At 43.8% G+C, this 17,019-nt stretch overlaps 1 protein-coding gene across 2 annotated transcripts in view; it reads right to left on the bottom strand.

The window, feature by feature from the left end:
- DCLK1 (doublecortin like kinase 1) overlaps positions 1-17,019 on the bottom strand; it is a 1,249,627-nt gene that overhangs the window by 253,554 nt on the left and 979,054 nt on the right. For both annotated transcript variants that reach the window (XM_086935106.1, XM_086935105.1), the window contains exon 7: positions 15,232-15,313. In XM_086935106.1, coding sequence (XP_086791232.1) covers positions 15,232-15,313 — 82 coding nt within the window. The remainder of the gene's footprint in view (positions 1-15,231; positions 15,314-17,019) is intronic.

The following is a 17,019-nucleotide window of genomic DNA, read 5'->3' as shown; positions in this document are numbered from 1 at the left end:
AAGTCGTTGCATCGGGAAGTCCACGCAGCAGATGCGATGCCCCAGTTCGGATGGTGATGCATCGAGCAGCAGAGGTGTTGCACCGGTTTTGCAAGAGATGCTCCACACCATGGAGGAGATGTGTTGGTTCGGCTTAATCCACAGATAAGCTGGCAGAGTACCTTCAGGCTCACTTCCAAGAGTCCAGGATAGAGGTGGCACCACTCACAGATGGCAGAGCTAAGGTGCTGGGTTCAAGGTTTTTGGAAGCCTATTCTGTCCCTGAGGCTTCTGATCAGGAGGCCAGCCAACTAGCCCTTGGAGTCACTCTGGGGTCCTGGGTTTAGAGTTGCAGGTCAAGTTCTTCTCACCCAGGCAATAGGGCAGCAGGGCAGTACAGCAGGGCAGCAGTCCTCCTTCCTGGCAGGGGCCTGAGGTCTAGAGGTGTACTGAAGAATTGGGTCTAAGGGTCTAATATTTATACCTGGAGCCCACTTTGAAGTGGAGGAAGCTTCTAGAGGTCTCCAGTCCCCTGAGGTGTCAGGCACCCCCTCCCTCCCTATCTCAGCCACAGCTTGTCCGAAGTCAAAAAAAGGCTAGTGTCAAACCCTTTGTGTGAGTGCTCAGGAAGGACCTTTGTGCAAGTGATGTGCAAGTGTGGTACGTCACAGCTCCCCCCGTCTCGTTAACTCAGAGTGGCCAATTCTTCCAAAACCTTTCTTCCCTTTGTCTCACTGTCAGGGAGCAAAAAAAAGACCAACTACCAGCTGCACCTAGTCAGGTGACCCCGAATCAGGCTGCAGGCATGAAAAGGTTAGCACAAGAACATTCCAACTTTCTAAAAGGTTGACATTACAGGGCAACCCAACAGTCCCTTGTGGGCTTGGGTACTGTAAGTTAGATAAGTAACAGTGTGAACAAAGGATTCATTCAAAGAATTTTTTTTAAATCAATCTGCTAATCATTTTAGGATGTCAGATCATGGCACCAGAACTCAATTCACAGTTGTAGGTCTAATTTTTCAAGCGAAAGAACAAATACATCTCAAAGCACGGTGTATGACTTATTCTCACATTTATATTGTATAATCTAGAAAAGGACAATCGAATAGGGGTTCACAAAGCAATCTAAACATACATTAGCAATAAAACTGCACTCCATTTCTACATTATAAAGTTATATGCCAATGTATGTTAAAACCCACTTTCAAAAATATAGTACCCAGGTCTCTTTCTCTCTCTCATAGAGGGCACAGAAGAATTAAACTTGAAACCTAAATTTAACAGTAGCTAAAAAGAAAGTTGGGTTAGGCACAACCCAACTGTCTTTTTAGTCACTGTTTACTATGGACTTTAAAGGAGAGAGCACAAGCACTTTAGCATTGGTTTGCAGGAGTAAAGTGCAGAGTCCTAAAGCCAGCAAAAACAAAGTAGGCAAAACAAGAGGGTTGAAGGCAAAAAGTTAGGTGAGAACCACTCCAAGGATGCCAGGTTTAGCAATTAACTTTCTGGAAGACCCCAGATGAAAGCATTTGCAGTGCAAATTTGTGATTTATTATTCATTCAGCACAGTCAAACTTAAAAAGGTATTCAAGAAACTAAATTAATTTGAGGTACTTCTTGTTCATCACTCAGAATGTACAAATAACTGATGCTTATTTGTCCCTGAGTTTTTAATGCTACCATTACTTTAACATGAGGGCTGGCCCACTTTTGAAAGCGGGTGTGAGATACACGACTTGAGAGCAAATGTCAGCAGGGATAACTCAACTTTTCATTCTTCTAAAGTCGATAAATCAAACAGGAAAACACTGGTAATTGTAACACCTTAAAAGTCAGAGTGCTTAGGACTAGCAAACATAGTTGTATTGTGAACGGTGTAAACCCTAATATTATTATTATTATTAATAATAACTATAACATTCATATGATCACTAACATCGTTTTTTGGGGAAGTCTGCTACTAAAAATATCCCTCACTGACACTTCTACTATTTATGTTCATGGAAAGTTTACTCTCTTGGGCTATAGATTATCCTAATTCCCATCTAAACATATATGATCAGTATTGGTCTCTTTTTAGCACTGGCATTAGCTAAGGCCTTTTTATTTTACTTAAATTCTTTGTATAATATACTTACTTATAAGTGGTTTTTAGCCAGCCCTCTTCTTCCATTGTTCTGTTGTGACTTAAACAATCCCTTACCCACCCAGACTCCCTATTTCCACCCTGCTGGCATGAGTGTGGTCCTCTGGGCAAATGTATACAAGTAGCCATGGCATAAAGGATGGAGCCCTGGGTCAGCCGGCTTCAGCAATTGGCTAACTTCACTGTGAGCAATGTCATTCTTCCCGGAGCCCACCCACACACAAAGGGGTAGATTTACAAGTCCCCTGCGCCACCAGTATTTCACTTTTTGTGACGTATTGGAGGCGCATTTCACTCTCCATATTTACAAGGAGAGGAAAAGCCAACTGCGTGACTTTTCCTCTCCTCGTACATTTGGCCCCTTCAAGCGCAGCACTTTTTATGGAAGGGGCGTTCCATGGGTGTTGCTGTGGGTGATCCCATGCAACACCCATGGAACAAGACACATTTCCAGATTTACAAGGAATCGTAAATCTGGAAATGCGTGTCAATGCTACGCCTCCCCAGGGGAGGTGTAGAGTGGCGCAACGAGGAGAAATGTTTTTAGTTCTCTTCGTTTTTTCCTCTTTCAAAGCATACTGCATTCTACAGCACGCATTGAAAGAGGAAAATGCATGTAGTGATTGTTTTTGTGCAGGAAGCACAAAAACAATCTCCCCATGACGCAGGCATCCTTGCACCATGATCCAAGAATGCCTGCGCTGGTGCATGGCTGCAGTTTGTGCGCCAGCGCAGGGGAGAGCACAGGAATGCGACATATTATTGTAAATATGTTGTATTCCTGTGCTTCGGAAGTGCCGCAGCGTGGCGCAGCCACGGGGCTTGCGTTGCCGCTCTGCGGCACTTCCTTGTAGATCTGCCCCAAAGTATTTCCCTTCAGTGCCAGTGACCAATATAGCAATCAGCGTGTATTTTTATGAGACCAAATAATACTTTTGCTTTTAGGCAATGTTTTCTCTTAATAATGTGTCAGGAGTCCAGCTGCCCTCCAACAATAAACTATGACAAAATAAAACAAGCGCCGGCAAAGCCAAAATGCTGGTAGCCAGAGCCTGAGCCTATTGGCTTTATTTTATTTAATTTTATTTTATTTTATGCATTTTTATAAAGTTGCACTGAATAGCGGGGTCTGTGCAAATGTACGAACCCCAGCCCTCCTAAACCCAGGACGATTGGTTAATTCTCTTCAGAGCTGCGAGCGCGGCCACAATCAATGTTCCGCATTAGAATTTAATTTCAATCTTCCAGACGTGTGCCTGTGTTTATAGTCTGAATTCGCATAGGCCATGCTAAATTGGTATTGGAAGTGCCTGCTGTATTAAAAGCCTCATTAAAGGGAAGGCTGCCACTCTAATAGGTACTTTATTACATCCTGCAACCCAGACAGCAATAAATGCTCTAATCTTTTAGGTGCTGTTTTTAATATTAAACTTGTAATTCATAGCACAGTCGTGTATACCACCTTCGTGCTCAGACTGGGCACCTGCGTATGCTGAAGGCAGGGATCTGTTATGGCGACTCTGCACTTGATCTGGCCGCCATTTTACTGGGTTTAGTGACCATTAGTTCTAAAGAATAAAGTTGAAATAACAGCTTACAAATGCCGAACAGCATGTGTTACAGCCCAGGACATAAACCTGCGCAGACGCCGTGTGGATCATATAAATGTATGGATAACCTTTGACCCCCGCAGCATGTTGCATGGGCTTTTAAAGAAATAGTTCCATAAATCTACACATTTTAATCAATAAACCTTTACTACATACCCTTTCACAAAATACGACCTGTGGTGGCTTTTTTGGCAACAACGGCTTGAATGAGTTTGCGCTTTGTGTCACGTGTGAAGTGTCAGCAGAGAAAAAGTTCTGGTCTCGTGGATAAAAAAATAATAATAAACATTTCAGGCAATTAGGTGTTCTCGTTCTGAATGCTGTGGTTGTTGAAGCCACAACATTCGAGGCTGGGATATTTTTGTGCATTCTACTACGGTTACCATTGCCTTGCAGTGTTTGCATTGAAAGTAGTGTTTTTTACTCCAATCCAATTAATTTGAGCCGGCACTTGTTAGTCCTCATTTTTGGGGACCAGCACTTACCATTATCTATCAGGCATTGACCAAGTGCAAGAGAGGGAAAAAACACAAAGAGAAAAGATGGAGAATAATAAAAACGAAAACAAATCACCAAGGTAAAACGCATTGGTAAATGCATTAGGTTTTTCCTTTGAGATTAATGATCTTTTTTTTTCTAATCTTTTAGCGTGTTGATCAGTTGTGCAACATAATTTTAAGGAACTCAATAAAAGTGTTATGACTTTTTTTTTATTGAGAAAGGCAATATATTGTGCAGTAACAGGTGGTGAGGAAGGTGTTCACCAGCAGACAGTATTCAAATTGTATGCTCCGTCAGCCGGATGTACAGCAGGAAAGCATCTATCAGCTTTAGTTGCTGCGGGGTTAATGGAGTTTTTGACTGTCTTACTCTTAAGTTTACTGATGGTTCAAGGCTGCTCTTAGACACTAAAGTTGCAAGAAGGTAGTTTCCTCTGAAAATTAACAAAACGTCTTTACAATGGAGCTTATCTAGTTGTGAAGGATCACTAAAAATGCACGGAAAATCACACATCAGTAAGGTGGGACTGTAGCAATGGACTTTGCATTTGAGCTTGCGGTACAGCTGTATTACAGACACAGGCACAGCGGTAGGGAAAACTATCAGGAAGTACACAGACTGTGCACCACACGGTGGAGGTGCATTGTCAGCAGGGGGGTCTCCTCTGTTATGGTGGAGAAGCGTCGCACCACTGCCACCAGATGATAAACAAAACAATATTAAAACATTATTATTTCTGTTTTATTTATCTCGGCACTGCTTAGGGGAGGGGCAGGTCCTTGACAGGCAGGAGTAGTGGTCACTTATAAGAGTGTATGTCCGTTTGGTCGGCGGTCCTAGGCAAACCAACCAAACAGCATGCACACATGTGTTTCACCAACCCAGCTGTGTAGCACAGCCGGGTTGGAGAAATGCCACAGCCTCCAATGCTCTATGTGAGTGGCAAACAAGGCCATTCAGACCAATCCTGGTGCTGCTCTCATTCTATGAGAGAAGCATCTGGATTGGGTGGGGAGCCTGTCCTTTTGAGCCCATCCACCTCTGGAGGAGGAGAGAAGCAGGAGCAATGAGGCCACAGCAGGAGCGGAGCAGCAGGTAAGTGTTTTTTATTTTTTATTTCTCAGCTCCTCCCCCCCACGCACCCATCATCTGTGCCGCCCTACCAGATTCGATTGACGGCAGCCACCACTGATTGTCAGTACACTCCTCAGGTTGTACCTTAACAGGGAAGAATGGCATCCCAAGAACTACAATGCAGCCCCTGCATGTGGGCGTGGTCACTCCCTCCATCCACCTGCAGCGGGGGATCTTTGTACCACTTAGAAATACAATCCACACTGCCACCTGTATGCACTGTGGACACAGGATTTACTGTGCACTGTGCACCCAGAACAACAATTTAAATGTACGTTGGGCACAAACTGGGACAGTACACCCTCTATGTAGGCCTGAACACAGGACAAATGGACTTGGCCACCACATGAGAAAAAAAATGTCGAATTCAAAGGGTGCTGTCAGACACTGGCATGGGCAGCGGATATGATCATTGTGCCCTCTCAGCTGCCCTGGTATCCATATTCGATTTCTGTGTACGTAATCTTTGTCAGTCCCTTAGGTGTCAGGTGCTAGTGGACTGCATTTACACCGGCTTTATTCCTGCTAGTTAATTGTGATTTTATAACTTGCGGACAAGAATAGTTTTCGTGCAACGAGAGATTTGTTGCCAGGATTTTTTTTTAGAGATGATGTAATCAGGGGCGCCACCTCGGCAATGGCAGAGGAGCGACTCTCCACTGATCAGGGTAAGTCAAAGAAAAATAAAATGATATTAAAACAATAATATCTTTTTATTTTCAGTGACGGGGTCTGGCTGACCGTGCGTGTGTGCGTGAGGGATTGGACAGGGCCATGACAGGCAGGAGTTGTGGGTGTCTTAGGCCAGCCAAACAGCCATGCGCACTTCAAATTCTCCAACCCGAAATATTTGGTTTGCAGTAAAAGAAATCCCTAAAAAAATTAGCTTTAACAAAGTCTATAGAAAAAGTTGTTTACTTGAAAAAGCAATCATAGATATTGCGTTGTTTCAAAATGTTGTAGCCCACACTGTCCTTTTTTGCCAGTGTTAAGATTACGTAAATAATCGGAGGGGGGAACATCCTTTACAACGCGGATGTTACCCCGCAGTACCGTTACAACGCGGATTTTAGAAAGCAAGTCATAACCACGACTTGCACTGGAGGGCGCTAAAGGACAAGGAATAGTAGATTTACTATTCCAACACCTTCCCTACTGTAAGTAGGCTGGTGTTGGAATAGTAAATTAAACTATTCCTAAGTCCGCACCCCTATAGCGCAAGCCGGGGTAACGACTTGCGTTGTAAAATACGCGTTGTAACGGTACGCTTGGTAATACCACGCGTCGTAACAACGTAAATCCATAGGAGGAGCCAAAAAGAACAGCTCACTCCTGGACTTGCTATTGGAGGGCAGTGCAGCTGCCTACACTCAAGAAGAGGTGAGTGTTATGAAAGCAGGGCCAGGGGGTGACCCTCAACAAAGAAGACTAAGAAAAGGGCATGTTGAGGCAGGTAAGCACAGCCAAAGTGAATAGGGAGTGGGCAGAGGATGATCTCCCAAAGGAAGAGAAGCAGTGCAGAGACAGAGGGTGACCTGCTAAAAAAACAAAGAGAAGAGTTGGTTCGGGTGGATCATACCATAGTTGCAGCAGGAGAGGGGTGTTGGCAGGGGGTGCACTCTGCATTACAAGAGTATGGAAGGTACAGGATTGGAGACGCCCACCAAGGTGACCTGCAGCTCCTGGATCATGGTAAGATGAACACAGCTTTTTGTACTTCCGAGGTAGGTTCCGTAAAGCGGGTGATGGGAACACCCATTATTTGCAGCACTTAGAATTGACGAATGTGAAATGTTAAGTGCTATATCAAAGCAAATTACAAGCATTGTTATTACTACTAATAATAAATAGTATCATAAATATAAATATCGTTCTCCATCTATCTCCTGTTTATACATCCTCAAATCCTATAGCTGCTCAAGGTCTTCGGAAATGGGGGCAATATTCCATAAAATGTCTTAGCGACATAAAACCAAACAGGATTTTCTTCAGTCAATTTAATACATATTTCAAGAGGATGAGGCAAGCCGTACAAGCTACCCACAAAGACTTTCTTTGGAAAAGCCGTGCAGTGAGTCAACATTTGTGGAGTAACTTAGCTATGGGAAGAGGTCACGAGTTGATGTACGTACAGACTGGCCACGATTTCCATCCTTTGTGACTGCTACAAAGACAGGGCTCAGAGTTACATGAACAGCAATTGTTTATCTCAATGATCCTTCCAAAGGAAGCGTTCCTGTGGGGGCTTACAGTAAAAAGCCTAGTAGTGGGCAATGCACGCACCCGAAATAACCCCCAAACCCTCTCTTTAGGAAGGTTTTGACATCATGCACTGTAAAATGATGAGGCGCCCTCCCTTTATCATGCCTCCATGATGGTCACCCACCATAATACTGTTCAGGACTCATGCCCTCTAAGTTTATGCACAGAGCGGGCTTGCAAGTAAGCATCTATTGTAAAGATATCTCACATGTGAGATTTCTTATATGTTCAATATATTGTACATATGCGTGCATCTCCATCCGGCAGCTCATCTTCAACTGGTAGCTTTATTAGCGCCAGCGCTAGGGAAAACACAGGGGTGCGCCGTATTTTTGTACATATGGGCTTCTCTGCATTTTAAGAATGCCATAGCACGGCGTTACCAATTTTGGCATAACACTGCGCTCCAACATTGTGTTGTAAATATCCCCCAATGTTTGTTAGCATTCATCACATGTCACATCTATGCACAGAGAGCCAAGTATCTGCTGTATACCACTGGCTACCTGACCATTTCAGCAGACTATAAGCCATACCCCAGGGACCCGTGAACTCCACCACACCATAATCTCAGAGAAAGGACTCTCCTTATCTAGAAAAATACTAAGTAGCTAACGCAGGCAACCAACTGATCAAGCCTACATAAGAGGTTCGATTTAGGACTGTCAAGGGGCTTTATCTCCGCTTTTTTGGCTTTAAAAGCCAAGAAAGCGGAGATAAAATGATCTCCATATTACCTAGCTGTCGCTAACACCAGTTAGCGACAGCTAGTAGGAGATAGCGACCATCTTGGGCCCCGCTTTGCATGTCAGTGATATTTATCACTAATGATATGCAAAGTGGGCGTGCCAAGATGTTAGTGACTGGAAACAGTCGCTAACATCGCTATCTCCAAAAGCTAACACCTGCCCCTGAGCAGTTCTTAGCCATATTATCCAATGTAGGTGGATAACATGGCTAAGAGCATTAGCTCGGTAATGCATGAATATCGCTGACTTTTCAGCAATATTCATGCATTTCGGACGATTTTTATCGCTTAGGAGATAAACCTTGATAATAGCAAGGTTCCTAAGCGATAAAAATCGCCGCAGCTCGGCGATAAAAATATTGCAGCTAAACCAACATAGCGATAATTATCGCTAGTTGTTGGTAATATGCCCAACATGTGTTTCTTATAGCTTAATTTCTATATCCTCCTTCAGTCATTCCCCTGACTATTGTAGAGCATCACATCATGCGCCAAGCTGAGCTTTCTCTAGCATCACTGAGCCATTACACAGCATATGTGTCAAGAAGATCTTGTTCGTGAAGGCCCACTGAACTCCACGCTCTGCAGAAGTGTGGCAAGGATGCAATGGGCCCTGATGCAACAAGGAAAATAGCCCCTTTGACTGCTGTTAGGGTGCTAAAATAAAGCCATTATCAGGGTTCATTGGGCCCTGGTGCACTGCACCTGATGCACCAATGGTAGATGAGCCCCTGGCGCTTGTTAGTGACTTGCACTGAGCCAAGGTGTATCTCTTCCTGTACCATATTCGGGCTAGAAGCAGCTAATAACCATATGCCTTTTAATCATTGCATTATCCAGGTTGGCTTCAGTGCGCTCCTGGAACCGCTCATATCCCCTGCTGATGTTTTGTGAATACGTGAATACATAACAGATGTGGAAGCTTTTCTTGCATCTCTCTCTGGCGTGGGCCAAGCTGCCTGCCAGCCTCAGCAAAGACTGACTACTTTTAACATAAAAGGAACAACATTTCTTTTTGAGCTACATTTCCAGCCTAAGTCTGTGCTTCCAAAATTCCTTGAATCCTGTCAGAAATACCAGTCAATAGAATTTAGCAGGTGAGATAAGGAAGATAAAATGTGTTTGCTGACATCACCAGTTCATGTGTCTGGAATATCTCGTGAAGAAGGCGCCTGCTTATCCTGTGACTTTGCTATTAAAGCCAATTCTATTTTTAAGTCACATTACAGGTTGAGCGCCTACGAAGTGCCCCTTAAAATCAAGCCGATCTTTCCAAAATCATATTCTCCTAACATGGTTTTTGTGCTCTCAAAACAGACAGCTTCTCTCGCAAACAATATTGCATGGAATACTACACAGAGTGGACTTTAGGGGGGCTTTGTGTTATTCCTTGCTCATACTGACTTTCTTTTTATTTATTTTTTTCAAACATACTTTATTGGTTTTAGCTCATATCGTCATCCCTCCCTTCTCTCCCTCCCTGACTCACTCCTGTCTGCTCGTATATATGTGTGAAATATGGTTCTACCATAGTGTATGTGTATTCTGGCTACTTAGCAGGCCTCTGCACCTGCACATTCAGTGATGCATCCGGAGAAGTATGTATGATTTGGGTGGTTGTGGCCCACAGCATGTCGTATTGGTGGGGGTTCCGCGGCTATGAACACTTCTAGCATTGAATTCACATCTAGTGAGATCGGCGTCTTCCGTAAACCCCTACTATCTTCCCGCTTTATTGCCGCACTTTCGGCCCTCGCCCATCTGACCACCTCCCTATGCCAACCAATTGTCGCGGGGGGGGCACAGCGGACTTCCACCTCTTAGTGATTGGTCGTTTTGCGATCAGCAAGGCCAGATTAGCAAAACAGGCCTGTACTTTCTGCTTTTTATGGCCGCTCTGCAGGCCCAGTATACAGGATGCCGCCCTATCCCCACCAGCTAGTCCTGCTACCGTTCCTAAGACCCTTATGATATTGGCCCAGAAGGTGGCCCGGCGCGGGCAGGCACACAGCATGTGAAGGAGACCGGCATCATGTGTAAGACATCGCAGGCATTGGTCTGTTGCTTCCGGGTACATTTTATTCAATCGGTGCGGTGTAAGATAACGGCATGTACTGTATAAATTTAAATGTAGCATTATGGGACACTTTTTTGGGGTACTCAAGAAGGGAATTTCACTCTTTCTCAAAGTCAGCATTCCACTTTGCTCAAAGTTCCGCTAAGGAGGTTGCTGCATTTGAGCGCATACCCCTATACAACCAACGAGTCAGGTGACGTCTATTACTCATGAGGTATAGTGTATGCACTAGCTCATGTGTGGGGGGCTCTATATTAACTGGTGCCCAGTGTTTTTTTATGTATTTAGTAATGCTTGCATGTGGCATATAGAGGGATCTTGGAACAGCCTGTTCCTTGGCAAAGTTCTCGTGGTCTGGTCTAGTAAAATACTCTCTCCGAACAGCATCCCCACAGCGTTAGATGACTTTCTTATTAATCTCAATTCCCTGCTCTTTATTGTACGGCTTTCCTCCCAACTTTGTGTTTTTCCAAGCATTGTAGTGTGGCATGTTTACTCTTTAATGGAGTGCATGTCTTTTCACGTTTCCTTTTCTTGATTAGCATCTTTTTACCTTTCCATTGATCCTTCGTCACTCACCCAATCTCTCTACTCACACTTCCCTCCTGAGGAGTGCCCCTCTGTGGTGCACCACACACCAAATGGCAGCATTGGTAATTAATTTCCTGGATTTTTGCCACTTCACTTAACTGTGCCTCTTTGAGGGCCCTTATTTTTACTGTTGTCACCCTCGCCTGCCGCCCTTCTCCCACACTGTGGAGGTAGCCACTGTTGGCTTTGCCAGTGCTGGATGCTTTTAAAATCTAGCACCTCAAATGGTGAAAGCGACACTATTGATAATATAGAAAACAATGTAGAAATATGCTCAATATTGTTTTCTATACTTTCAAGTTGACTCCCACGTTGCATGATGGAATGTGCATTGTGTCATCACAGTACATCACGCAATTCTGAGGCCATCTTGAAAGGACAGAAAACACGTTTTTCTATACCTTCAAAATGGTCACGATGTTGCTTGGCAATGCAACGCATGTAACATCACGGAACAAGGTTGCCATCTTAAAAGTATAGAAAACTATATTTTTTTTATTGGACAGCACTGAGAGCATGCACATCGATGTACGCATGCTTATTTTGCTCACTACAGAGAAGTGGAGTTGTCATGCTAGGTGAGCCGCATTGTAGGAGGAAGGAAAATCCTTTAACGAAGGTAGGATAATTGGGGGGATTTTCTTATGCACACAATGCTAGTTATCTTGATTTAGACCAGGCCCCTACTTGGATAGGCTACACCCCTTTAAGAAGTTTGCCCCGACGCTTTCTGAGCACCTCCAGCGTTTTGTTCCCACTTAAAACCCTGTATCGCATTACATAATAGTGATACATTGGTGTCCTGAGGGAGGAAGGGGCGAAATAGAAGGCTCCCCACCTCAGACGCACCAGGTACCAGTCAGACCTTTTACTGGATGCGCAAAGAAGTATCCCAGCCCTACAGGTGAGCAGCTCAGTTGCCCTTCTTCTTTGGCAGGAACCAGAGAGAGAGAGAGAGAGAGAGGAGGGAGGGTGGAGAGAGAAAGAGACAGAGAGAGAAAGAAATAGAGAGAGCGAGAGAGAGAGAGAAAGAGAGAGAGAGAGAGATAGAGAGAGAGAGAAAGAGCGAGAGAGAGAGTGAGAGAGAGAGAGAGAGAGAGAGAGAGAGAGAGAGAGAGAGAGAGAGAGAGAGAGAGAGAGTTTGATGTCCACCTCAGGGCGCTTCCTCACTGAGGTTCAGTGCTTTTGGATTCTTCTTGTGTCAGGGCACAGCCTGAGATCAGTATCCAATCATGGGCAGTTATACACACGAGTTTTGGTGAGGCCATTACTGCATTTTAGCTTTGCTTTGATTGGGATGACAGTAAGTTGTCCAACATGTTCATGAAGATACTCTGAGGTGGGCGACAGGAGACAGGAGCTGCACTAGAGCATTGGCTGTCCTCCTCAAGTGTGCGGCGTGATACCTCTTGACCATGCACATGACGAGAATGGGTGGCGGTCTGGTGAGGCACCTGGCCCGGCCCACCACCCAGTCCAGGCTCATGGCTCAGGGCAAAGCGGAAATAGTATAGTTGAAGTCGGAACAATCTGAAGTTCGGCAAACCTTTGATTTATAGGTCCATTAGTGAAGTAGTGTGGCTCACTGGTTAGAGGCGGCAGACCCGAGAGCAGAGGACGGCCCGGGACCAGGGTTCGATTCCCGGCGCGGCAGGTTTCTGGACCAGGGTCAGCGGACTCGATAATTCTCTCGCCTCGGTGCCCACTCTGATCAGCGATCACACTCGGCAACTCTGGGCATTAGCTTGCCTCATCTTCACTAACGGCCCCACCAGACCGCCGGGGATGCCTGTTCTCACCCTGGAGATACCCATTAAGGGACCATCTCTCAGGGAAGCCAGGAAGGGTTTCGCAGCGATCGAAGCGCCTTGGGACCCTACGGGTAAGTAGTGCGCTATATAAATGCCAATACATTTACATTTACATAAAAGAGCCTTAAAGGGTATCCTATTCATTATAAGTTACTATATGGGTAGGCTAGTCACAACTTCAAGAGGAGTGACCCTGTTTACAATGTCTGAAAAATAGGCCCGATGAGCTGCCGCCGGTGCTCTGCGTCTTTGACCGGTCCTGGCCTTTTCTCTTCTCCGAACATGCGACTTCCATGGTGGGAGCTTTTGGGGTTCACTACTGGGATATTCAGAAGTATTGACCTGGCGAAATATTGAGTTCACCACATCAAATGGCAAAATACTTAACTCCTAGATGACTACCCTATGGTAAGTAGATTTCGAGTTAAGAGTAGTAAATATATACTTACTTGTATAGAAGTGCCCTCACAATAGTCTGGTAGTTGATATTTTGGATACCATGTGTTGGCATGTCGATATTGTTGTCCTTTTTTTCTGATATATATATGATTTTGGGTCAGATGAGGTGTCACTCAAGGGCCAACCCTTGATTCATTTGGGGATTTGTATTTAAAGTTGGTTCAAAAAATATTTTGAGTGCTTTCGTAATATGTTTAGACTGATTTAACAACATACGTGTGGGTGGCTTTGTGATACATTTGAGCAATATTTCAAAGTTATTAAAGATACAGTTATGGATTATCGTTTTTAAAACAACATTGAGTCAAGTAAACGTGTAAAAGAAGTACAATATGCTAATTTAACGCACATATCTAAATTCAACAGTCCTATTCTAACAAACTTTTGCAGTAGTAGCTAATTGATTTATAATCTCCTGCAGTGCAGGCAAAACTCACCCAGAAAGTTATTGGAGAAGTGGAACCTCTGATTCAGAGGTTTGTCCCCTACACAAATATCCCCTTCCGAAAGAGGTTCATGAGAGGGATTCCCACACCAAAAGGTAAAAAATGAAACAGAACTGTGCTAATAAGGGGGAAATCATTGCAAAGCGTTGTATTGCCCTATAATAGACAAGTCCACTGGGGCGAACAGTGCAGGCAGAGATGAGGACATGCAGGGAAGGGTAATGCCCGAGGAGGCATTGATGGAGAAAGTGAAGAGACGAAAACATTGCTGAAGATTTATCAGAGTGAGCAACATTGTTCCAAAGTTTGATGAACCCCCTCCCCTGACACGAAGCCTCCCTGATAAAGTGGCCAAGCAACATTAACTTGAATATGACTATAAGTAAAGCAAGGTTTAAGAATATGAACCCATTGGCAAAGAAGTGGAAGACAGACAGCAAGGAGAAGGTGCTATGAAAGGTTAACAACATAGTAAAGGGTATAAAAGTCCTAAAAACGCGTGGCTCAGGAAGTGAGTGAGCGTGGGAAGTGGAGAGTGAGGGAGAGAGATATAGGCCAATGATAAAAGGTTGTGATTACTTAGAAATTATGGGAGCTGTGCGCTAGGAAATACATGTTCGGATAATAGCTTGAAATGTAATGGTCCTTATTTGTTTGTTTTCTCATTATTTTCTTTATAGGAGAAAATGAAATAAAGATGATTAAAGATGCTTGAATAAGTCTTTGCCATAAATCACCATTGTACTGATGGATGACCTTGAAACCTACACAAAAGCATTATAGATGCAGAAACATTTACAATACTCTCAAAAGTGCAGTCAGCACCTCATGAGAAAGACACATATCACTCCAATAAACCTTATGATGCTGAACCTTTTGCAAACCTGACTCTCTATGTTTCAAGTGACTCATGACAAATAAGGCAAACACCAGTTATGAGCACTGCTGGCTGTTCTCCTCGAGGAGATGAGTGATTCCTAAATGTGTTGCTTGTCATCACACACTCCTGCGTGCTTGCTATGACTTACTCGCTGTGCTGTAGATTCATAATGTCTGGGGACGCTGCAGAGTGCTACGTGGCTGTCATGACAGGCCTTATCAGGAAAAACAGATCCATCATGACGCTCTGTTTTGACATCTTCAAGAGAGACGTCAAGTGTTCTTCTTGTCAAGCTCCACCTGTTGTTGAGCTGTTGCAATATTGCATGGGAAGACAGCATGTGTTTTTCTGTGAGTAACAATCCCTCAGTGTAAACTATATTTACTTGCCTGGACCACACTCATTTTAGAGGGGGGTTTTTGCATGTAGTGGGTGCAGATTATATTAAGTCCTTGTCTTCCAAGTGCAAATAGTAGAGACTGCAGAAATGCGCTCCAAGGGGCCACTTCCCATCTGTGGGGCGCATGCGTGGTAGTGAGTATGATGTACCATACAGGAGTAATGTTAGTTCAGCCTCAGCTTTACCTTCCGGGCCGTCGTTTTCATCCATGGAGCTGCAGACTTTGGTTGATGCTAGAGATGTTGAGGAGCCACTGTGCTGGGAACTCTGAAAAGAGAGGAGAGGAGAGGAGGTGGGAGGGGAGGGGAGGGGAGGGGAGTAGAGGGGGAGCGGGAGGGGAAGAAGGAGGTGAGGGGAGGAGAGAAGGATATGAGGGGAGGGGAGGAGAGGAGAGAAGACGAGTTGTTATTATTCTATCATAGCTATACCAATTGTGTACACACCACATTAAAATAAACATCTCAATTGACTGGTAAGTTCCATTGATTTGGCATTTGTAGCTAGTTTTGCATCATTGCAATGCCCATTGTGCTCAGCGCAAAGTGAGCCTCGTGATAATCTCTGCAGAACCAGAGGAAAAGATGATGGTCCTCTTTCACAATGATCCTGCCTGAACCATCCAAAATCTGCTCCTCCAGGATTATTCGTGGTTGGAGCAGATAGATCCCAGAATTCCAGATTTGCACGCATTCTAACATGATTCTCGCCTCGGATAAATGAAATATAATGCGGGAATCAAACTGGCATTAGAACACTGGTTTTAATGCCATATATTACAAAAAAGAGTAGTACAGGACTGATTTAGATATTCATTTTAACAGGCCCAAGCGATCAATGAATACTCATAAAGAAAATACAATTAATGTAATCTCTACATTGATTACACATTTATAGCATTGTAGTAACTTGTCGAATAGAAATCATACAATTTTACGTATGGTGGTATGAAGTGACTAATAGTGTTGATGACACAATGCTCAGTGGAAGAAAGTGAGAACCATTTAAGAGGAAAATGAAGAAAAAATATATTTGAACCCATCATCCCACAGTAACTAGGTAAATAAATACAATAAAAGGGGCATCTGAATGCACAGACATGAGTGCAAGTGTTAGAAGGTCCGATGCAACCACCCCTACCCGGATTGAATTACAAAACAAAAACACTCTTAAATTTGTGTTTTTTTGACGGAAGCAATTTTGCATGGATTTTCAGGGCTTGTTCTCGGACTGCAAAAGGTATGTAAATACATGCAAAACTGTGAGTTTTAGGTGTCCTCCGGTCATTAAATGGTACCCCAACCACAAGTGAACTAAATCCTACCCCAACAAAGCTTGCAAATAGTGCAATCCAGCATTTGTGGCATAATTTCTGCATTTGTAACACTTGTTCCTCCCATCCATTTTTCGGTGGATTTGAATAGGAAATTTAAGTTTGGGAAGTAATTTTAATATCTTTTTGAATGTACAAATTGCTTTGTGAATCAGCCCTTATTACCACACTAAAGCAAAGTTGTTATGTAAATGTATCTGGTGTACTATGATTATTATTTATTTATTTGGTGACTTAGGCCAATATTCACTATCTTGTACAGCTGTTTGGCATGAATGATAGAAAAGAGTGCAGTGCCGGATTTACAACGTGTCGCCTGCCAATGATGTCATCAGCAACGCTCATACTAAAAAGGCTTTGGTGCAAAGGGTTCGGCATTGCACTATGGTGCAAAAATGATACAGCTATGTCAAGTGTAGGATTTGTACTTAAATACACTCCAGCAAATTCCAGATTTTTAAGATAACTACATTTACCTAAATGGGGGTATGCTGAAAATCTGGCATGGATCTGGCCCTCCAGGACCGACTATAGAGAACCCTGATCTAAAGCAATTGAATGTCTGGCCCCTTCCTAGCTGTTTCCATACACTTGGTTTCCGTTGGTGCAAGATTTTGACACTAAGTCAATGATTCTAGCTGAT

The sequence above is a fragment of the Lissotriton vulgaris genome, chromosome 8 (genome assembly GCF_964263255.1).
Source record: "Lissotriton vulgaris chromosome 8, aLisVul1.2, whole genome shotgun sequence".
NCBI classification, from domain to species: Eukaryota; Metazoa; Chordata; class Amphibia; order Caudata; family Salamandridae; genus Lissotriton; species Lissotriton vulgaris.
Note: the sequence above shows the minus strand (reverse complement) of the source record. Positions and strands in the feature narration are given on the sequence as shown.